The sequence below is a fragment of the Oncorhynchus mykiss genome, chromosome 4 (genome assembly GCF_057628025.1).
Source record: "Oncorhynchus mykiss isolate SJ-2025 chromosome 4, ASM5762802v1, whole genome shotgun sequence".
Taxonomy (NCBI): domain Eukaryota; kingdom Metazoa; phylum Chordata; class Actinopteri; order Salmoniformes; family Salmonidae; genus Oncorhynchus; species Oncorhynchus mykiss.
Genome location: NC_143025.1, coordinates 33392277 through 33416818, shown reverse-complemented (window position 1 = coordinate 33416818; position 24542 = coordinate 33392277). Strand labels below are relative to the sequence as shown.

The 24542-nt window shown below is 44.2% G+C and overlaps 1 protein-coding gene across 1 annotated transcript in view; it reads left to right on the top strand.

The window, feature by feature from the left end:
- Positions 1 to 24542, top strand: part of LOC110521712 (transforming growth factor beta receptor type 3) — a 135526-nt gene that overhangs the window by 49931 nt on the left and 61053 nt on the right. The window contains exon 4 of the mRNA XM_090231878.1: positions 22021 to 22158. Coding sequence (XP_090088004.1) covers positions 22021 to 22158 — 138 coding nt within the window. The remainder of the gene's footprint in view (positions 1 to 22020; positions 22159 to 24542) is intronic.

Genomic DNA, 24542 nt, shown 5'->3' with positions numbered 1-24542 from the left:
AAGCCGAAGAAAGGCTTGTTGGCCAAAGCAACGCAGCAGAAGATGGTAAACATCTCTGGGAGATCAGATTGTTGTTGGAGGGCTGCACCGCTGCGTCCCAAATTACGCCCTATTCCCAGACAAAGTGCGCTACCTGTGCACTATATAGGGAATATGGTGCCATTTGGAACACAGGCATTGTTGTTGAAGGGCTCGGCAACATCAATAAAACGGAATCAGAGAAATTGTTATCTCCCCCAGCTATCTCCATGGCTGTGTTTCAACGAACCCCTTACTTAGCCTCTGCACCTCCTCACACTGTTGCGAGACAGAAAAGAAGCCTGTCATCACATTCTTCTATGGCTCTTAAAATGAGGATCCAAAATGGTATCCACGCATTTTCAAGACGGGCTAAGTGGTAAATACTTGAGGAGATGAGTATACATGTTTAATAACAGTTGAACAGTTGAACAGACACTCCTTAGCTCTCCCGATCCTGAGAGTTGTAGTGTGCGTACCTCTGTGCCTATAAGCATGAACCCATCTACCCTTCTCTCTTTCAGAGCTTATATCAGGCTATTGAATGACTCTGTTTTCATTAACATTTGCTCGACTATAAGTCTATCTCTCTGTAGCCTGCGGACTGAAGGATGGGCTTGTGCTGTGTCAGGATATTTACGTGTCCCCCACTCCTTCAGTCATGGTAGTGTGAAAAGCAGCCTGCCCTGGGCATTTTACTGCTGAGGTAGGCAGATCTAAATGTTGCCAAGGCCAGATGCATAGACAAGAACAGGAGCTGGGTGTCAGGCTGGGTGTGTTATGTTGAGTCAGCATGTAAATAAAGACACCACTCTTGTGATTCTGTCATAACACGTTAGTGTTAACACTGTATTGAATAGATAGGACTTGCACTGTGACCTATTCTCCCAAAGAAGCGATGAGCCTAAGTTCTGTAAGTAAGTAAGTAGTATAGATAGGACTAAAAGTAAGTAGTAAATATCTAGTAAGTACTATAGATAGGAGATGGGATAGGAAGTCATATTTGAGATGTGTTAAGGTCTGTTATTACACTCTTTACATTGTTGTCCCAAGTGGGAATGGGCATTACGATATTGTACTAAAGCCATCTCTGCTTCTACTGAGTACTGTTTAAATTGCTGCTACTAGTGATTGAATGACAACTACAGTAATGTTTATGTAACTGTAGTAGCTAAACCTTTTGGAATGAAACCTTGTGATAGAATAGCATTTAGATGTTGTGATTAATTAGCTTCATCACTGCCTTTATGGTGAAAACAGACTGTAGAGAACAAGCTTGAGGTCAAATAATTACAAGGTTCCATTGAAACGTATCAACACATTTCCCAATAAGGATCAAGAGCGATGTTCAAAATTAGAATATAAACACAATGTTTGTCACACAGCCTGGAGGGGTGGGTGCGGAGTCAAGCGCAGAGAGCTGAGGATAATGGGGGGGGAACCGGACTTTATTGCGGCATCCAAAACAACAGGCGAATATCAAAAAAAGTGTCCAACCCAGAACAGGGCACAAACAGACAGGGAACACAACACGCAACAACTTCGACTAACAGAAAACAAGCCCGCACAAAAACAGACGGGCGTAACAGGCTTAATTAGTCCTGGATCAAAACTAAAACAAGAAACAGGTGCAACCAATAAGACATAACAAACAGAAAAGGGAAAGGGGATCGGTGGCGGCTAGTAGACCGGCGCCGCCCGAACAGGCAGAGGAGCCACCTTCGGTGGGAGTCATGACAATGTTATGGAACACACTGAGGTAATTGTTACACTGATAAGGAATGTATGCAGCAAAGTGAAGTTTGTGTGATGCCATACCTGTCATTACTCCAAATCCGTGGCTTTCAGATATTTTTTTTTTGGCCACCCGTAAGAGTAAATGTAATCCCTTCTCATCATGTTAAGTTTGTACACTTCAAGTTTCCTATATTTTTTTCCCCATTACATATTCTAATATAAAATTCAGAACATTATTATTTACATAGCCCAACATTAAGATACAATTTTGGCATATGCATGATTTACATAACCCAACATTGGGATGTGCATGGGCTCGTAAGAAATTCATGCACTTGTGTAAGCCTCATTAACCTGTTGCGACGAGCAATCCCGTATCCGGGAGCGTAATTATAGCCTCAAGCTCATTACCATAACGCAACGTTAACTATTCATGAAAATCGCAAATGAAATGAAATAAATATATTGGCTCACAAGCTTAGCCTTTTGTTAACCACACTGTCATCTCAGATTTTCAAAAAATGCTTTTCAACCATAGCTACACAAGCATTTGTGTAAGAGTATTGATAGCTAGCATAGCATTAAGCCTAGCATTCAGCAGGCAACATTTTCACAAAAACAAGAAAAGCATTCAAATAAAATCATTTACCTTTGAAGAACTTCGGCAGTTTTCAATGAGGAGACTCTCAGTTAGATAGCAAATGTTCAGTTTTTCCAAAAATATTATTTGTGTAGGAGAAATCGCTCCGTTTTGTTCATCACATTTGGCTAAGACAAAAACCCGAAAATTCAGTCATTACAACGCAAACTTTTTTCCAAATTAACTCCATAATATCGACAGAAACATGGCAAACGTTGTTTAGAATCAGTCCTCAAGGTGTTTTTCACATATCTATTCGATGATAAATCATTCGTGGCAGTTTGGTTTCTCCTCTGTTCAAAATGGAAAAATGCACGCACCTGGAGATTACGCAATAGTTTCGACGGAGGACACCGAGCAGACACCTGGTAAATGTAGTCTCTTATGGTCAATTTTCCAATGACATGCCTACAAATACGTCACAATGCTGCAAACACCTTGGGGAAACGACAGAAAGTTTAGGCTCATTCCTTGCTTATTCACAACCATATAAGGAGACATTGGAACACAGGGCATTCAAAATCTGGCTCACTTCCTGAATGAAATTTCATCTTGGTTTCGCCTGTAGCATTAGTTCTGTGGCACTCGCAGACAATATCTTTGCAGTTTTGGAAACGTCAGAGTGTTTTCTTTCCAAAGCTGTCAATTATATGCATAGTCGAGCATCTTTTCGTGACAAAATATCTTGTTTAAAACGTTTTTCATCCAAAAATGAAATACTGCCCCCAGAGGTTCAAGAGGTTAAAGCAACAAAAAAAAGTGTCAGTGTTCAACCTTAACATGTGCTAACTATACAACAGAACAGATGAACCAGAATGACATGTACTTTCACGGGTGGCCAAAATAACTATCTGAAAGCCACGCCCCTACTAAGCCATGTCTCTAGTCTTATGAGTGCAATAACCCAGGATCAATGACCCAGCACCTAGGAGCAATAACCGAGCAGTTTTTAAAGAAAACAACTCAAGTGACCCAATGCCTGCAACCCAGCAGTTGGGTCAACCAAACAACCCAGCATTTTTTAGATTGTAACATTGTTCTGTAGTAGAACAACTTTGCCAAGAACAGAGATCTCCTGCTGCTTTTGAACAAGAGCAGCAACATATACTTGTATCAGGACAGATTATGAAGTGTGGCAGAGATACTCCTACAACCCCCCCAATCTGCATGAGGTTGTGTCTACAGTGGCTGGCAGATAAGATTGTTCCACTCACCGCTTACCAGCACATTCCAACCTCTCAGGTATTTGTTGGTCTTTGATATCTCCTGCCCAATTATTGGGCCTCTTTGATTTGAGGTAGAGATTGGGGAAAGGTGGGACAAAGGCCAGAGAGGGCCCTTTGACGTTCACTACAGTTTCTACATCTGGGATCTTTCTGGTCTGGAGACTGATACACAACCAGAGACATAATGGGGAAACCAAGGATGTGTCCCAAATTGCACCGTACTCCCTATATACAGTAGTGCACTGCTTTTGAACAGAGCTGGGCTCTGGTCAAAAGTAGTGCATTGTGTTGGGAAAAGGGTGTGGTTTGGGACTCCAAGGCCTCTCTTTCTCACTCTGCAGTGTTGAGGTGGTGCTCTCGACGCTGAGCAATGAGGATAACCCATGAGAGTTTAGCTGTCTAAAGTCCTGCAATTATTTTCTCTTTAGAGACCTCTCCTGCTTGGTGTCACCACCCAAATAATGACGTATTTTACTGTCAACTAATTCTGCCTGGGAGGTACAGAGCCCACAAAATCCAAAGTCCAAGCACACACATTCCTTATGTCAACATTTGAGACTGGGCTTGTTTTGCTGGTGAAATTCTCAGACGTAATATATCTAATGTAAATGTCTTTGTCGTTTTGGCCAGTGTTAATATTTTTGTGACTTTGTGTCATTTGTTCATCTTCCGACTGCAATAGCTGGACTGTACATCAGACTAATAGATGGTACTTTATATAAGTGATGTCTTCCACTGAGGGAGAGAAAAGGGACATGTTCAAATGTCATGGGAAATGCTTGTCCTTGTCATCGTTGCAAAGAGTGTATTTCATTTCATGAGTTTCATTTCACATCGTTGAGACCCACACGAAAACAAATGCTACAGTGTATACTATTGTAATTAATGTAGTGTTTTTGCAGACTGTAGCATACTGTAGTATTTACTGAAGTGTTTTTGTTTTATTATCTTTGACATAGAAAGGTTGGTGGGGGGGTCTGCTGAAGAAATACTCAAATTCATTACATGTTCAAATTTAAAATTAAATCAAATTGAGTTGAACTTCAAAATAATAAACAATTCAAACAATAAATAACCAATCCAATTTAAGTTAATCAAATCAAAAGTAAAACAATTACCAAAAAAACAAAAATGCATTCTTTCAAATAACATGAAAGAATCATCAGTCTGTCAGGTTGGTCTGGTGGAGTGGTTGACCTTGTGTTAGTGTTGTGTTCGGGGAGGGTTGATGGAGGCAGTTGTGGTTGGTTGGTGCTGGTGTTGGGGCAGGGTTGGAAATCGTGCTGGTACCAGGGCTGGAAAACCAGAGGTTGGTGCTGGTTCTAGGACTGTGGGTCTGGGAGAAAAACAAGAACTGGAACTGGTGCTGGGTAAGGATCTGTAGAGGGGAGGAAAAACAACCCGAGGAGCAAGCAGACACACAAGGAAGCCCTAGACTCAGGGATCAGCGATGGCACTCCCCTGTGGTCTGCTCGCTCCGTGTGAAGGTCTGATGGTGTTGGATGGTTCTGGGCTGGTTCTATATACAGTACCTGTCAAAAGTTTGGACACACCTTCTCATTCCATAGTTTTTCTTTATTTTTGCTATTTTTGTGAATATTGAAGAAATCAAAACTATGAAATCATGTAGTAACCAAAAAAGACTGAACTTTTTAACTGTGTTGTATATTCACAATATATTGTCTATACTTGGCATGTACGTTTCTCACTTATGGGTGGCAAAAATTGGGATATGGGGTAGGGGAAAGGGCAGGGTATGCGCAAATGAAATGCTGAAGTAAAAAAAAGTTGTGTTTTTGCTGACATTTCTGTAGTATTTACTATAGTATTTTTTTTCTGGATAATACTGTAGTATTTACTATAGTATTCTACAGTATACAACACAATGTTGTACTAAGTACTACAAATTATCAAGGGATAATACAGTGTGTAGTATATTATTCTACAGTTCTATAGTAGGTACTGTAGTATTCAATAGTAAACTGTGGTCTTTTTTTATGTAGGTGAATATTGCATTAACTCCCCTAAGCAGTTTGTTTTGGGTCAGTTCCAAGATGTATCCCAATTATTTGCTCAACAACTCATGTATGGATGATGATTCGCACACTCCGTTCGGCTGTTGAAGAATTGCTGGTTTACTTACCGGGATAGGACAGAACGTGCTGAATTGCTCTAGAATTCTAGGGTGGTGGATTGTGGAAGAGCCTAGGCATAAATCCTGTTGTCCCTGGTCAACCCCTCTATCCCCACCCTCCACCCACCCCTCCTGACCCTGTCCTTGGCTGCAGAAGGCCACCGTCTCAGGCAGAGAGAGATAGAGATAAGTTGGCCCTGCACCGGTTCTGCCTGTGACCGTTGGGGAGTATTTCTGTGGAGATAAGCGTTGTAACGAACTAAGGGACACCTGGCAGCCTGCCGTTTGGCTCTTAGACAACAATCCTTTTCCTTGACATTATAACGGCTGGCCTTCCTACCTAAGACGGGGGCGCAGATTTGTCCATCTGGACCTTCAGTAGTCTCAGTTTGTGTCCCAAATGGCAGCCCTATGGACCCTGCTCAAAAGTAGTGCACTATTACTGGGGGTTAGGGTGCCATTTGGGATGCAGATTTCTGTCTCTGTCTTGCCTTCCCTCCTCGCTTGTCCTTCAGTCATAATCCACGGTGTTCACATGCTCGTCAGAACTAGGGAATGGTGAAATTTCCGACTTGCTGATTCGTTGCACGTGTATAACTACAACCTCCAAACGAGCTTCAATGCCATACAACACTCCTTCCGTGGCCTCCAACTGCTCTTAAACGCCAGTGAAACCAAATGCATGCTTTTCAACCGTTCGCTGCCCGCACCTGCCCCCCCGACTAGCATCACCACCCTGGACGGTTCCGACCTAGAATATATGGACAACTATAAATACCTAGGTGTCTGGCTAGACTGTAAACTCTCCTTCCAGACTCATATTAAACATCTCCAATCAAAAATCAACTCTAGAATCGCCTTTCTATTTCGCAACAATGTCTCCTTCACTCATTACGCCAAACTTACCCTAGTAAAACTGACGATCCTCGACTTCGGCGACGTCATCTACAGAATAGCTTCCAACACTCTACTCAGCAAACTGGATGCAGTCTATATCAGTGCCATCCGTTTTGTTACCAAATCACATTATACCACTCACCACTGCGATCTGTATGTTCTAGTCGGCTGGCCCTTGCTACATATTCGTCGCCAGATCCACTGGCTCCAGGTCATCTACAAGTCTATGCTAGGTAAAGCTCCACCTTATCTCAGTTCACTGGTCACGATAACAACACCCACCCATAGCACACGTTCCAGCAGGTATATCTCACTGATCATCCCCAAAGCCAACACCTCATTGGGCCGCCTTTCCTTCCAGTTCTCTGCTGCCAGTGACTGGAACGAATTGCAAAAATCGCTGAAGTTGGAGACTTATTTCCCTCACCAACTTTAAACATCAACTATCTGAGCAGCTAACCGATCGCTGCAGCTATACATAGATTGGGTGGGCTATTTACAGATGGACTATCTACCTCATCCCCATACTGTTTTTATTTTATTTACTTTTCTGCTCTTTTGCACACCAGTATCTCTACTTGCACATCATCATCTGCTCATTTATCACTCCAGTGTTAATCTGCTAAATTGTAACTTTTCGCTCCTATGGCCTATTATTGCCTACCTCCTCATGCCTTTTGCACACATTGTATATAGACTTTAATTTTTCTACTGTGTCATTGATTTGTTTATTGTGTTATTGGCTTGTTTATTGCTTACTCCATGTGTAAATCTGTGTTGTTGTCTGTGTCACACTGCTTTGCTTTATCTTGGCCAGGTTGCAGTTGCAAATGAGAACTTGTTCTCAACTAGCCTACCTGGTTAAATAAAGGTGAAATATATATCTTTTTTAAACAACCAATTAACAAGTCGAACATTTGAGAGTTTCCTAGTTCCGACTAGCACGTGAATTTGGCATTACCGCCCAGGCAGGGACAAGGGTTTGGTTTCACAAGCTGCCCATGACACGTACACAAGCTGCCCATGATCATGACCTTCAGTGGCAGATGGAGGCGATACTCGGACACATAAACATTTCACTGGACAACTGGTTGACTAATTCTGCCTAGTCTGTCTCCGCTTCTGTTACCAACATCAAATTGCAATCATGCATCTACTGTCTCCTTGAGTTAAGATGGCTTGCTGGCCTACGTATTGATACGAACACGAGGGAAAGTTTGCTGATACCGACACTCAAATACATTTAATTCAGTCCTTTCAGGAGGCTTGCACATTCATCACCCTCCACTCTACGTAATGAGGCTTTTCCTCTGTTTTGCTTTGGAGTGTATTTCAGATACTTGTTGTTGTCAGAGTCAGCACAGAGGTGGCTGGTAAGTCAGGGCAGGCAGTGATTATGGAGAGTTGTTTTTCCGGGTTCCTTCTCTGCCTCTCGTGATGGAAGAGGAAGTGGCATCTTGGCCGCAGAACGGACTGTGTGTGTGTGTGTTTTGATGTTTAGAGAGTGGATTGGCCTGGCCTGCAGCACAAGCAGGGGTCTTGTGGCCTGCTCTGGCTGAGACGCTCTTCTCTGACTGGGCTGTTTGGGCTCAGGGGCCGATGTGGAACATGTTGTTTTCTGTTTTGAACTGACTGTACAGCAGCCAGGGTCAGTCAAGTACACAGATATGTCCAAGTACAGAGCTCCCTGTAAACCCAACTTCTACCCAGTAGTAACACCTTGTATGTACAGACAGTGCACCTCCAAGGTCCACTGTCGACACAGGGGTATTGATGGACCATAAGATCCGAATAAACCCATGATCTTCCATACAGTCAAGCCTATTTGTAAATAGTGTTCCTCGAAAATGCTTCTAATTGGACGTTGGGTATAGGTTCAAGATATTCATGTAAATAGGTTTAGTTGCATGAGTCTCTCTAGTTACCAGAATGTGCTCCATGATATCTCCATCCTGATATCCATGCAGAGACATGCATCTGGTTCCTATGGTTACAAGGAGGGGCTTAGAGAAAACAGGACAAAAAGCATGAAGAGGAACAGGACGTACACACACACACACAGTGATTTTCGGAAAGTATTCAGACCTGTGCAGCGACGCTCCCCATCCAACCTGACAGAGCTTGAGAGGATCTGCAGAAAAGAATGGGAGAAACTCCCCAAATACAGGTGTGCCAAGCTTGTGGCATCACACCCAAGAAGACTCCATGCTGTAATCACTGCCAAAGGTACTTTAACAAAGTGCTGAGTAGAGTCTGAATACTTATGTAAATGTAATATATATTTATTTTTTTCTTCAATAATTTATTCTAATAACCTGTTTTTGCTTTGCCATTATGGGGTATTAAGACTAATGTAACAAAATGTGGAAAAAGTAAAGGGGTCTGAATACTTTCCGAAGGTACTGTATACCCCCCCCCCCCCCACACACACACACACACACACACACACACACCAGCTGCATTCTGTCAGGCCTACTCTATATCTTTTCCACATCTACGTGTGAAACCCTCAAATGTTTTTTTTGAGTTCCTCCACGTTTTCAGTCCAGAAGTGAGAGAAATTAATAGTTTCCTGCCATGCTCCCAGTGAACCCATTCTGTATGGGCATAAACCAGTCAGAGGTTGCATCCCAAATAGCACCCTACTTCCTGTATGGTGCACTACTTGGGCTTTGGTCAAAAGTAGTGCACTATGTAGGGAATAGAGTGCCATTTGGGATACAAGTCAGGGGGTCTGGGCCCTTATCCTTCCAATAACAGAGAGAAATGCACAGCTGCACTTGCCTGCTTCACAATACACTGCCTCCTGGCTGCTGTCCAATACTGCACAGATAAATTGGCAAATTAAGTGAAACTGAACACCTCGGTGGTGACTGCATGCGGGTGTGACTCTGACAGTGATAAGCTCACATTTGTACTTCTGTCTCAGTGTTCAAACAATAAGAAAACATTTCTGATGGAACACAACACCAACTCTGGTCAATTACTGCGCTCTGGCTTGGAGGAAAACCAAACGATTGACACTTAGTGTACCTACAACGAAACCAAGTACTGAAATATATCACCATTTTGTGAAACTTTTGTGAATTAGAATTGCTGTTGTCCTTCTGTCTGGACAGTGCTGAGCTGAAATCTTCACCTTTCTTCATTGACTTATTGATGAATAGAATCGTAGCAGGACTTCTCTCTGTAACCAAAGACATCAAGGCACACATCTCCTGCTTTAGAAATTTTAGATCAAAGAAGCTACAGTACTTACTGTATGTCTCTGAGCAAAGAGAGAGAGAGAGAGAACGAGCTAGAGAGATGGGGAGGAGCTGGCTGTATTGGATGAGACTTCAGAAGGACTGACTGATGCTCCTGGCTTGAGCTTCCTTGAGATCGGATGGACTGAGCCATAAAACTTTGCCCCCATCACTCAAGAGAACGTTGGTATATTTTGTAAAGAAAGCGCCCAATCAGCTCACAGGTCTCACATCCTAGCCTGCTTCTTCAATCACCACTAAGCCTGCTTTTTCAATCATCACCACCTTCAACAAAGAACTGGCTGTAATATGTGACAATCTGTTTTTCTCTCTCCATCCAATGGCAGTGTTTTCTTTTGACTCTGGCTCAGTGGGCTGTAATCTGTAATCCTTTAGTTCCAGGTTAACGGCCACTATAGCTTGTATGTACTAAACAGCTATGATGTCATCAGTCTATGTTGACCAACCGGGATCAAAGTATCAGATCAAAGCTCTCCCTCCCTCCCTCCCTCCCTCCCTCCCTCCCTCCCTCCCTCCCTCGTGTTTGAGGGTATGTCTCAGTGAGGTAGCAGAGACAAGCCAGGGGACTGGAGAGGCACTAGCCCAGAATAGGGGGAACAAAGCACTCATTCTCCACCAGCAGATCCCTGATAAGACCTGTAAGTACCAGGTTGCGGCTGCGTGCACAGCAGCGCGGGAGGGGAATACTGGTCCCAGATAAGGGACATCATTATTTTGTGGCACATTTGCACAAGATTAGATGCACCACTTCTAATGTTAATACGTTTCCCAGAGTCATAGAGAGCAAGAGAATAGGGAGGAAAAGAAGGGAACAGTAAACTAACTGTATTACCAGACTTGCCACGGGCTCATATTTCAGCCATGTCTTAAACCCCTAGGATTGTGTTGCTACTTGCCTTTTTCCGGTTGGGGTTTGACCCATAGGTGTAAAAGTCGTTTCTCTTTAGCTCTCATTGGAAGTCCACATTTCTACTGTTGCCACGAGCCTTTGTGAACAGGTTTTGGTGTCAGGTTTTTAACGTTTCTCCATGTGTTCTTTCAAGAACTACCGTAAAACTTAAATGAAACGGTCTCAAATAGCCGCCCATCCCTTTTTAATAGCTGGGCATTGGCACACATTTCAGCAAATTAACACCTGTTTCGAATAAACGGCAGGTCTAAATAAAAAAAATGTTCTTTACGAATGAACTTTAGTGATACCAAGATCACGCGGTAAGGTTACGTTTGTTTAAACAGGGAAAAAATGCAGTTAAGCATAACATATTCGACGGTTAGGTTTAGGCATCGATTTCAACTGGGGTACGTGGACAAATGTTAAATCCTGCGTGAGATCTTGCAAAATCGGTGAGGTATGGTAGGCAGCCTTTGCACTTCTGATCTGACTGCAATGGATTTGGTCATACTGGTTACAATAAACAGCGTGGTCGTTTTGTCAACACTTTATTTAGCAAAAGCTGTGCGCGTTAAGGAAATAGATGCCTGGCTCAAATAGAATCCCGTCTCTAATAAGCCAAGCTAATACACGCTATTCATTTAAGTTTAAGAGGAAATATCAAAGTGTCAAAGTGGCTTTCACACCTCTATCTCCATCTCTGCCACCAGCACATCCACTGCTAACGCAGTGAGGGGCATCGTGGGAAATATCATGCTGGCATTTCCTCGAGGTGGTGTTTCCCATGTCGCTGGCATCTGTTACACAAAAATAAGCACAGACACTTTCTGAAAAACAAACGTCATTCTGTCGTAGCAGCAGAGAGATTAACAGCAGAGGTCTGAGCGAAGCTCCTTGCCCTAGTGTAGGGCTGTGTCCCAAATGGCACCCGTTTCCCTATTTAGGTCACACATTTTGTCCAGGCCCTTTCAAAAGTAGTGCACTGTATAGGGAATAGGGTGCCATGTGGGATGCAAGTCCATGTCTGGGTCTGGCCATATGATTGGCTGATAGGGCTGAAAATAAACAAAATTAGGGAGAGGGCCCGGCCAGCAGTATATATATCTCTCTGTCTCTCACACAGGCCATCTTTGTCTAATCAACTTACCAGAGGCAAACATCAAACGAGACGCTCTTGGCCGCGGATCAGTGTGAGGCTGAGCAGATGATTGTTTTATCAGGTGGAATTGTACGATAGCTGCTCGGAGCTCTGCCTGGAGGGTGACTGTCAGTACAGCCCCCCAGTCACAGCTTCTAAAGGACAGGAGTATAACAGCTTCTGAGGCACTAACAGTCGATCGCTAGAGACAATCCAAAGGGCAAGAGACAAGTCAAGCTACATACTGTACATGAACACAATTCCAGCATTACTCTCTCTCTCTCTCTCTCTCTCTCTCTCTCTCTCTCTCTCTCTCTCTCTCTCTCTCTCTCTCTCTCTCTCTCTCTCTCTCTCTCTCTCTCTCTCTCTCTCTCTCTCTCTCTCTCTCTCTCTCTCTCTCTCTCTCTCTCTCTCTCTCTCTCTCTCTCTTATTAGAGAACTCATTCTAACAAGGAGTCAATTCCATTCAAATGAAATCAAATGTTGTTTGTCACATGAGCCAAATACAACAGGTGTAGTAGACCTTACTGTAAAATGCTTACTTACAAGCCCTCAACCAACAATGCAGTTATAAGAAAATAGAGTTTAGAAAATATTTACTAAATAAACTAAAGAAAATAAAGTAGCACAATAAAATAATAGCAAGGCTATATACATAGGGTACTGGTACTGAATCAGTGTACGAGGGTGCAGGTTAGTCGAGGTAATTTGTACATGTAGGTAGGGGTAATGTGACTATGCATAGACAATAAACAGCGAGTAGCAGCAGTGTAAAAACAAAGGGAGGGTCAATGCAAATAGTCCGGGTAGCCATTTGATTAATTGCTCAACAGTCTTATGGATTGGGGGGTATAAGCTTTGGACCTAGACTTGACGCTCCGGTACCGCTTGCCGCGCGGTAGCAGAGAGAACAGTCTATGACCTGGGTGACTCGAGTCTTTGACAAAGAAAATTGGGGCCTTCCATTCCGAACAGGTTCTCTTGGAATAAGGTAAGGGTAGTAGCCGAGAACAACGTTCCTCTAGTCATCTGCCTGGTAATAACCAAGCAGCGATGGGAGCCAACTATCACGAGTGTCAGATGTCAAAACCAGCTATCTCTTCAAACATGTCTCCTCCTGGGTGTCCTGACAGTGTTTTTATGCTGAGGACACATATTCTAGACGTGTGGTTAATTTGAATCGTGCAGACTGACACTCTATAACCTGAAGGATCCTTTAACATGTTGAATGGATGTAGTTATGTGATGCCACATCTAGACTTGTTGTCCCCAGGGGGCTCGGTAGGCTTACTGTACGTGACGTGAATGTGTTCGGCGATGCAGGCGGGGAGTTGTGAGGACTGCGTCCGCTTAAACTCATCTGGAAAAGATTTGGGTCTACTTCTTTCTCTCTCCTTGAGGCGGTGTTGTGCTCCTCTGCATCCTTGCAGCCCACTTTATCCGACCCTGATTACTATCGTCCTATGAAGTCGTATCTGCCCCTGACGTCTTATCTGCCTGCTGTGTTCTGCGGGGCCCATTTGAGGTGTGTGTGTGTCTCGGTGGGTGGGTGTGTGACCTGGAGTTGGAGGTTGGAGGCAGACTGATTAGCATCAGGTGCAGTGGAGAGGCTCCCCATCGGCCCTCAGATCAGCAGGGTGAAGGCCGGTGGGGCCTGTGATAAGAGCAGTCAACAGGTTCCCTTCTTCCCCTCTGTCTGAGCAGTGATCCAGAAAGAGCCATGATACAGACAACACACACACACACACACACACACACACCTCTATCTGATGAAGCTAGATCTTAATGTTCATGGGATAAGTTCCAGGCAGTGCAAGGCTTTTCCAACAGCCTTGACTTTTCAGTGCTCGGCTAGTGCTGTCTGTCTGCTGTAGACGAGTGATGATTGTTTTGCTGAGCATCCTGTGTTGAGCATGCAGGGACATGTTTCCCCAGGCCTAAGTATAGAATATGGCAAGTCACCCTTTGGTTATTTCGACAGTATATCAACCCAGCTACAAAGGGCTGCTTGTATTGAAAGGCATTATCCATTATTACAGGCAGCTGCTCCAGCCAACTCTATTTCTGTTATGATAAAGTGTCTGCTGCGTTCATGCTGACGTTGATTGCCTGTTATTATTATTTGCAAAGGGAGGGAGAATGTTTTGATAAGATTACTCTTACTAGCTGGCTAATTGAAGGATGTTTTGAGTCACTGAGGACTTTTAGGCTCATAATTAGTTCTGTCAATGAAGGAAAACTCCCTGGTCCTGGTTCCTGCTGCCGGGGCTACTGATGGCTAGAGGTGTGTAATGGTGTCAGGTCTGACTGACTGGATGGAGGTGTAAAGAGAGAGGTCTCTGACAGCTGTGTTCTACTGCTGGGGTAAAGAAAAAGTTTCATACCAGGAGGCTGTACATACATTGTTTATGGAAGTATCATTATCTACTGTGCTGATGTATTGATGAATGTTTGGTCATGAAATTGCATTCTGAATGCTCGACGCAGGCGGCTGGCCGAATGCCTTGAATCGTCCTGTAGTTATTACTGTCTGGCAGAGAAGAATGTCTCACTTGGAATATGTTTTTCGACATACCTTAATCGACAGACAAAGTTCTTGTTTATTGCAATTGCATCATCCTCCCTTTGCGTATTTTACGGAAAATGTGTTAAAATCTGTTAAGATTGCCTACAGTAATTATTCATTAACTGAGATAGTTTTGTATTTAATGGAATGGTATTTTCCTTGTTTACGTACATGCTCTGACCAGTCACGGTATGCCATCTGGGATTGGCCTGGCGGGCCGGGGCTGGCAACAGCTGTCGTCCTGTGAGGGTTGTGTGAGGGGTTTGATTTCAGCGTAACGTGATAGGTCCAGACAAGTCTCCCCCCACAGTCCTGTCCGCACCTCCCTCCCTCTCCGTCCCTGGCCAGTCACTAGCATGGCTGTGTCTCAAATGGCAGCCTATTCCCATCCCTATATAGTGGACAGGGCCCTGGTAAAAAGTAGTGCACTATACAGGGAATAGGGTTCCATTTGAGACTGTAATGGACCCAGGACACACAAATCCCTGGACCAGGCTCCCCATCATCAATCAGGCAGGGCTTCCTGGCTCCTTCTGGGACTCTCAGAGCCTCTCTACAGGGGTATCTGGAGGTGCCTGGTAGCCTCTATGTACATCCCAAATGGCACCCTATTCCCTATTTAGTGCACTACTTTTGACCAGGACCCATAGGGTTCTAGTCAAAAGTAGTGCACTACATAGGGAATAGATAGCCATTTGGGACTCACACTCCATGTGTACTTCGGGGCAGGGCAACGCCACCTGATCCCAGCCTGCTGAACAGGCGTGCAACTGGGCCGTAGGGGCTTTGATCCCAGGGGCATCTGGTCCTTCTGTCTTCACTCCCTGGCTGGGCCGTTCCTGCTGAGACCCCTGGTTTCAGACACACTTTGCAGCCTCCCTGGGCCCTGCCTGCTGTGACATGGTCTAAATCACATTAATCACATTATCACAGACTGAGGACTGTAGAATGCAGAGTATAGACAATCCCAACGCTGGACAGTGTTTATGTCGGTCTATCTGCTACCACGGCAATGGGCCAGATGGAACCCGGATGGAAGGCATCTCAGTCTCTCTGTGGGCAGATAGAGACACACAGCAGCTGCTGCTCAGCTCGCCTCTGTCCTCTACACATCTGACTGGTAAAAGTATGTGAGGGGATGGGGAGTTGGCACTGGGAGTGTGGACTGGGACTGGGAGTGGGAGTGTGGACTGGGGGTGCAGTGGGAAAGTGGCTGTTGGTTCCAGTTCTTCCACATCTGATAGATTGGTATCACATTATCTCACGCTGGTCGTTCAAGTTCAGCTTCCCACATTGGTAAGTGTGAAAGATCATGGATTGATGCCGTCCTCCGTTGATCTATAATGTCTGGAAGTTGACTGGCTAAATGGTCTCAAGGTGGACATTGAGAAGCATATTCTCCAGGTATTTCTACGTGAGTGACCCTCCCATCGGCGCATTCAGTCTGACATTAGAGAGGGTATCAGGACACTGTTAATGTGATTATGTTGGACTCTACTGCACTAATTCTCTTATCCTCTGCCATTTTGTCTCCCCGCAACTGTGTTTATGTCTTATTGCCTTTGCTTTTCTGGTGACTCACTTGTTTTGGAATTGTTTCTGTCTGGTGCTAAAATTCCATAACTTTTACAGATCTCTCTCGGTCTCTCTCTTTCTCTGTCTGTCTGAATGTCTGTCTCTCTCTCTTCTCTCTCTCTCTCTCTCTCTCTCTCTCTCTCTACCCCCCCTCTCTCTGTTCAAAGCCAAGGCCCCTGAAGCCAGCAGAATGAGAGCAGGTATGATTGTTTCTGGGTTGCCGTGCGTTCGGTTATTCTCCCAGGAGGGATGGGGATGATTTTTCCAGAGTCTGGACAGAGGGGGAGGCTTAAGTAGACTAGATGCTCATCTAAGATTTTCCACGTGGACAAACATGAAGAAAGGAGTGAGAGGAAAAAAAGGTAGAGAAAGCTGTGGGAGACTTGTGGGGCTTTCGCCTCGCTTGTTGTGTGACTGCGTGTGTGTCGAGCATCTGCCAGACTTGTGTGACTGTGTGTGGAGCGTCTCTGAGCCAAGCCCCCTTGGAGATAAGCGTACTGTAACTTCTTCCATTCGTCGTTCTCCGAGTTATTTTTTATTATGATTATTGCAGCACTTTTATGGCCCATACCGCTAAACACTCTCATTGTCTCTCCTCCCTTCTCCTCCTCCTCACTTCTACAGGGTCTTAGATCTGTGGGAGACTATGATCAGGAGGCTTTGACGCCATGCATCTACTCTCTCTAGGACTATTCTCTCAGCTGGCCTAAAAATGTGTCAAAGGGATACAACTGTCCACTTTGACTATCAACAGCCTGTCACAGACAGTGGATACACATTTCACTTCATCCTGGAGAGTTCTGTTGAGGCATAAACTGGAGTGTTTTAGAGATGGTCAATGGGGGAGATGGTGTAAGGAGACTGGGTCTGGCAAGGTGGGGTGTGTGTGCGTGTGTGTGTGTGTGTGTGTGTGTGTGTGTGTGTGTGTGCGAGTGTGTGTGTGTGCGAGTGTGTGTGTGTGCGAGTGTGTGTGTGTGCGAGTGTGTGTGTGCGAGTGTGTGTGTGCGAGTGTGTGTGTGCGAGTGTGTGTGTGCGAGTGCGAGTGCGAGTGTGTGTGTGTGCGAGTGCGCGCGCTTCATATCATGTCTCAGTGACAGCATGAAAAAACCCAGAAGGAGAGATAAAGTGTGTGGGAGTGTATGATTGATACAACTGAATAACTTTCTGTCTGTCCAATGCTGTAGTTTGGTCTGGTTCAATGGAGTTTCTGTTGTCTGAGCTAACAGTTCTGCTTAAGCGATTTACCGGCTACTTTAAAGACGTTGTCTGCCTCATGAGAGTCTGAAGAATTTAATCATTGTTTATGTTTAACTGTGGTTAACCTTGGAATATATCAACCATTACATCTTAAGAGCCTATCCGTAAATGTAACAGACCATATAAACATGGCAAAAGGTTTTCTTCAGAAGATCAGTATCTGAGGTTTGAACTATGCAGAGCCGTGAACAAACAACTTGTTTGTACGTACATGCTCTGAACATTTTCTTGGCTCTCGTATACAACTGTAATGTCATGAAACTCCCAGACACAACGCGCATTCGTGTGTTCATTGACGCTCCCTGTACTGTGATTTGAAATGTGCTGTCGCCAGTTGCGACTTAAAAAACAAGGAGTCTTCCCTCTTTTTTGACATCTGAACCTGCCTTGACTGATTGAGTTAGGATTGATTTATGGCCAGTAAATGTTAATAATATGACAGTGACAGAACTCCTTGTGGGTGATTTACAAGCTCTGTCCAGTCACACACAGGAAGAGCTTCATATGATTAGCCTGGGAATAGAGTTAAAGCTAGACGGAACGAAGACAGATAGAGAGAGATGAAGTGAAGGAAGGTTTAATAAACTGACAAGTTAAACTATAGTTCCCCCTCTTTCCCCTGTATCAGTATCTCTCAAAACTAGATGTGTACTGTATGGGATAACTTCTCAAAGTGTATTTACCCCCAACAGTGGAGGCTGCCGAGGGGAGGACGGCTCATAATAATGGCTGGACCGGAGTAAAAAGAATGGCATCAAACGCATGGAAACGATGTGTTTGATCTATTTGATACCATTCCACTCCAGCCATTCCGCTCCAGCCATTACCACGAGCCCATCCTTCCCAATGAAGGTGACACCAACCTCCCGTGACGCCCAGGTAACCTTGCACAGCGCATATACAGATGAAGTCAGACGTTTACATACACCTTAGCCAAATACATTTAAACTCAGTTTTTCACAATTCCTGACATTTAATCCTAGTAAAAATTCCCTGTTTTAGGTCAGTTAGGATCACAACTTTTTTTTAAAGAATGTGACATGTCAGAATAATAGTAGAGAGAGTGATTTATTTCAGCTTTTATTTCTTTCATCACATTCCCAGTGGGTCAGAAGTTTACATACACTCAATTAGTATTTGGTAGCATTAAATTGTTTAACTTGGGTCAAACATTTCAGGTAGCCTTCCAGAAGCTTCCCACAATAAGTTGGGTAAATCTTGGCCCATTCCTCCTGACAGAGCTGGTGTAACTGAGACAGATTTGTAGTTCTCATTGCTCGCACACGCTTTTTCAGTTCTTCCCACACATTTTCTATGGGATTGAGGTCAGGGCTTTGTGATGGCCACTACAATACCATGACTTTGTTGTCCTTAATTGCCACAACTTTGGAAGTATGCTTGTGGTCATTGTCCATTTGGAAGACCCATTTGCGACCAAGCTTTAACTTCCTGACTGATGTCTTGAGATGTTGCTTCAATATATCCACATAATTTTCCTTTTTTATGATGCCATCTATTTTGTGAAGTGCACCAGTCCCTCCTGCAGCAAAGCAACGCCACAACATGATGCTGCCACCCCTGTGCTTCATAGTTGGGATGGTGTTCAAGCCTCACCTTTTCCTCCAAACATAACAATGGTCATTATGGCCAAACAGTTCTATTTTTGTTTCATCAGACCAGAGGACATTTCTCCAAAAAGTACGATCTTTGTCCCCATGTGCAGTTGCAAACCGTGGTTTGGCTTTTTTATGGAAGTTTTGGAGCAGTGGCTTCTTCCATGCTGAGCAGCCTTTCAGGTTATGTCGATATAGGACTCGTTTTTACTGTGGATATAGATACTTTTGTAAATGCTTCCTCCAGCATCTTCACGGGGTCCTTTGCTGTTGTTCTGGGATTGATTTGCACTTTTCGCACCAAAGTATGTTCATCTCTAGGAGGCAGAACGCGTCTCCTTTCTGAGCGGTATGGCGGCTGCGTGGTCCCATGGTGTTTATACTTACGTACCATTGTTTGTACAGATGAACGTGGTACCTTCAGGCGTTTGGAAATTGCTCCCAAGGATGAACCAGACTTGTGGAGGTCTCCAAGTAAAGAGGCACCGAGTTTGAAGGTAGGCATTGAAATACATCAACAGGTACACCTCCAATTGACTCAAATGATGTCAATTAGCCTATCAGAAGCTTCTAAAACGAGTTTTAATGACTCCAGCCTAAGTGTATGTAAACTTCCGACTTCAACTGTACCTGTAAGCCTGGGATATCAACGATTCAAAGTTTGCCTGAGTTGGAGTGACCATATAATTCTGTGGGAGTGACCTACTGAGTAAAGTATTTGTCATCAATTAATTTTTGCAACTCACACGACTGTGAGGTGTGGGAAAAAGGGTTAGGGTGAAGTGATTGGTTGGTAGATTAAGCCCATGCCTATGCGCCAGAAGTTTCTCTCCGTCTTTCTGTATTGGCTAATGAAGGCCAAGTTTGACGCTTTGATGAACCAAAGCGTCAAGTCTTTCCACATTTGCGCGGAAGTGTCTGCGAACAAGACACCTTTTCTGCAGTCAAATGACCAAATCACCCTCTAGTGGCCTCATGGGTGGAATGTTATTAATATTTTTCATAATTTCATAGTTAATAAACATATATTTATTTTAAATGCTGAAAACCCGGTGTTTCTATGGCAAACGGTTTTGTTATATTTCAGTCTTCTGTGATGTATATGAAATTTAATATTGGGATACAAACTCAAAATGTAATACATTTCAATTTTATAACTGACATAGTACAGGTGTCTTCTTTTTTTTAAGACCAAAACCATGTGTGTGAGGTGTATAATTTTGTTTCAAAGTAGATTTATTTAAGACTACCAATGAACACTCTGTGTAACCATGATTTATCCCACTGCAGTAAAAGGTTAACTCCCAGGTAACAGAACACCTCTTCCAATCTGATAGTGGAGCTTAGCTCATAAAACATTGATTGTGATAAAGTTGTGGCCTATTTATCAAACAGCTGATGGGGGGGGGGGGGATTTTAACATGTCTAAAGCAGGGTCTGGTTTCAGTGAGGCCTTCAGGCCTCTAAATCACCAGGCTAGATTTGGTCATGGGGACCCAGCCTAGGCCAGCAGTGCAGGAGTTCTCCTCTCCCCGTCACTGACAGACGGCGAGAATACAATTTAATGTCAGTCTGTAAGCCATAGCTGAAGTCGTAGCTCACGCACGCACGCACACGTCAAGGAGAAGGGAAGACATAGCTCGCTCATAGCTCCACACTGTGGAGTTGTGGGTAACAGAGGCTTGCTCCGTCGCTCGTAAAAAAACAAACAAAATGTTTTTCCTCAGCGCTCCTAACAAAGCCTCCAGTGTGTGAGCGTTCAGATAGCAGCGTCCAGAGAGAGACCACGTATTAGAGCTGAGTTACTGCCTTCCCCGGCGATTCACAGCTCACGGTCATACAGGCTCATTGAGATTATCAGTACAGTTAGTGTATATAAACACACAAAAAATAAAAAGACAACAATCCGTAACATTATAGCTCTGTAATTGAGCAGGAACAGTCAACAGAGTGGTCTGCAATGTTTTGATAACATTGATACCACAAAAATAGCTGCAGTAAAGAAAAAGCTCTGCTATTTGCCGAGTGAAGCAGCTGTGTGAAATGAAAGGGGCTGGTGGTTTTAATGCACTGTAGTTGACCCTACGCTGACTCTTACATTTTATACTGTGGGTTCCTCCCCTTAGCGCTGTAAAGGTTCCGGTTCCTAATTTCGGTGCGTTTCGCAGTGTTATGCTGTGTTACTCCCACACCTGGTGGAAATGGCTCCAATCATAGCAATGCTAATGACAACAACCGCAAGTTGATGTAAATTGTAAATGGCACAGTAATGTCACTATTCCTGCATTTATCAAGTTGCAGTTGTTGACATAAGCGTTTATGACATGCTTTTGTACTGCTTATGACCCCTTGACTTTTTTCACATTTTGTTACATTACAGCCTTATTCTAAAATGTATTTAAAAAAAAAAAAATCCTTCATCAATCTACACACAATACCCCACGATGACAATGCAAAAACAGGTTTGTAGAATTCTTTGCAAATGTATATGGGAAGAAATGGCACATTTACGTAAATATTCAGACCCTTTACTCAGTACTTTTTTGAAGCATCTTTGGCAGCGATTACAGCCTTGAGTCTTCTTGGGTATGATGCTACAATCTCTGTCAAGTTGGATGGGGAGCATCGCTGCAGAGCTATTTATGTTCGATCAGGTTCGAGACTTGTCCAAAAGGCACTCCTGCATTGTCTTGGCTGTGTGCTAAGGGTCGTTGTCCTGTTGGAAGGTGAACCTTCGCCCCAGTCAGAGGTCCTGAGTGCACTGGAGCAGGTTTTCATCAATGATCTCTCTGATCTCTCTGTAACGTAACAAAATGTTGAGATAGGGAAGGGGTTAGAATACTGCCTGAATGCACTGCATGTCCTGCTTTCTCCTACCCCAAGGACCCAATTGAAAATACAGGTTCTTCTGGGATTTCTGTCCTTTAACAATACTACTTTTACCCCATTCCATCAATCACGGGGATTGAATGTCATGAAGTCCTTATGTACTGTAGGTACCCTTCATATAAAGTGTTATCTAATGTCCTCTAACCTTTTCCTGCTGTCGTCCTGTTCCCAGGTGGAGCTGCACCTGAAGCCCATCCAGTCCCTACTGATGCACCAGAAGCCCCTGGTGTTTGTGCTAAACTCCCCCCAGCCTGTGGTCTGGGACATCAGGACAGAGAAACTAGCCCTGGGCATCAAACACATCTTCCATGTAAGTCAAGATTGAACTAAGTTCCCCTACCAATCTCTCGCTCGCTCTCGCTCCTTCTCTCTCTCGCTCTCTCTCACCCTCTGTCATTCTATTTCTCTCTGTCACTCTCTCTCTCTGTCTCTCTGTGTGTGTGTGTGTCCCACTCCATTAGGTCCATTTCCAATCTCTCTCTCTCTTAGTCCACTTACTTCCATGTATTTATTTCCTCATACCATTCTTTATTAACATTCAGGCGTCGTCCACTTTTCTCCGTGAGACGTTAAGGAAGCAATTATTTTGCAGAGGAAACCTGTGCTACGTTATGGTCTAGACGAGAAGAGCTCTCAGCTGTTGGGTTACAGATTTATCATGTGTTACACACAGTCTGTGGACAACAACAACCCCAGTCTGTGGACAACAACAACCAACCACACATGCAGGCAAACAGACAGACACACACACACACACTCTCCCACATGCCCTGTGGTGAGACGTTAATGTCTGTGTGGCAGTAGTTAATGTGTAATGTGCAGCAGTGGTTTATCCATGGATACAGGCTCTTCCTTACACTGTGCAGACACACACCCTTTCCACTTCCTCTTGTTGTAAACCCTAATAATCAGTGACAGACATACACCACTTTAATGGCTAACACACCACTGCTTTGGGACTTTGTTGCTCAAGTGATTAGTGAACTCTTGTTTACATGCCAAATGATAAGACTATAGGTTGGCATGGACTATATGCTTAGCCTGTTCCCAGATCTGTTTAAGTGCTGTCTTGCCAATTCCTACGGTCATTGTCACACCAGGCTACATTATGCTACGCTCATCCAGTGTCCCATAGAGAGTTGTGTGCTGGCCGGAAACCCTCTGACACAGTCGGGGATGAAGCGTATTTATACTAGAAGATAAAGTGAGTCGGTGACATCAGCTCTGTTGGCACTGGAGTCCCTAACAACATTGTTTTTCAATCTGGCTTTTAAACAGTGGAGGGCTGTTCCCTCCCTTCCCTCCCTCCCTCCCTCCCTCCCTCCCTCCCTCCCTCCCTCCCTCCCTCCCTCCCTCCCTCCCTCCCTCCCTCCCTCCCTCCCTCCCTCCCTCCCTCCCTCCTCCCGTTCTTTCTCTCCCTCCCTCCCTCCCTCCTTAACTCCATCCAAACAATCTTGTTGATGGCTGGGCAGCGGTACAAATCATCCAGGGCGTCACACACACACACACACACACACACACACACACACCGATGGGGAGGAGGTTTCTTGAAGGAATATTGGGAGGCAGCAGGCCCCAGCAGGCCCCCTGGACAGCTAGCCATATTTAGTAATGATACCAGAGGAGACCAGAGGGCTTCTCTCTCGCTCTCTCTCACTGTGAGATTTAATGAGAAAATTAGGGTAAGACACTGTATCACATGAGACAATCCCAGAGAAATTAGTGCATGGCTTAACTCAACCATGCTGCTCTACACTGTAAGCCTGGCTGGATCTGTACACTCTTCCACTCCTCCTGTGCCATATATGCTGTGACCATGTTCATGTAGCTTGTGGTTCTTCTGAAATAATCATTGTTAACACCATAGCGTTCCACAAGAATGCGACATCAGGCACTAATTCATATTATTTCCATATGTGATGATATGTTGTATGAGGTGATGTGTTCTCATTGCATGCAAAACATCCACCATGTAAACCAGAGTCCATACAATATTTAACACAGACACTCATACACACGCATGTACATACGCACACACACGTCCAAATTTCTCAGAGACTGAGCCTGAAATCCGACCTTCGGCGGTGGGACGACCTTGCAAAAAGAAGACTTTAGGACTCCGTCATCACCTCTGTGTTGAGTAGGATTACTGTGATTATGTGAAGTTAGCTAGCTGATGTGCTAACATCCATCCACCTTCTGTTTCCCAGCATATTGCCTTGAGCAGATAAACCATTATAGCCATATTACAGACCAGACCTGGGTTCAAATACTATTTGACATCATTCCAAAAACATCCGCTTGGGATTGTTTGAGTTAACTGGAGCAATGGAACCAGTAGAAAAGTTGCACATTTCAAACCCCGCCCATCTGGGTCTCCAGGCAGGCTAATACAAGCGCTTAAAGAATTTGAAATATTTCAAATAGTACTTGAACCCAGGTCTAAAACGCAAACCCCAGCCTCAGTCTGTCTCTGTCCTAACCACAGACTCAGGTTTCACTGTGACACCCCTAGTGAATACATCAAACAGTGTGACAACATGAGAACTAAATTCCAGTTATTTCCTGTACTAAGTGGAAATACTTCCATGTAAGATTGAAAACGGGGATGTAGTTCATTCAGATGAATTGGCATCCAGGCTGCTTACGTTTTCAGAGCTGTAAACTTGAATTCTACCTGCGGTTAGAGCCAGT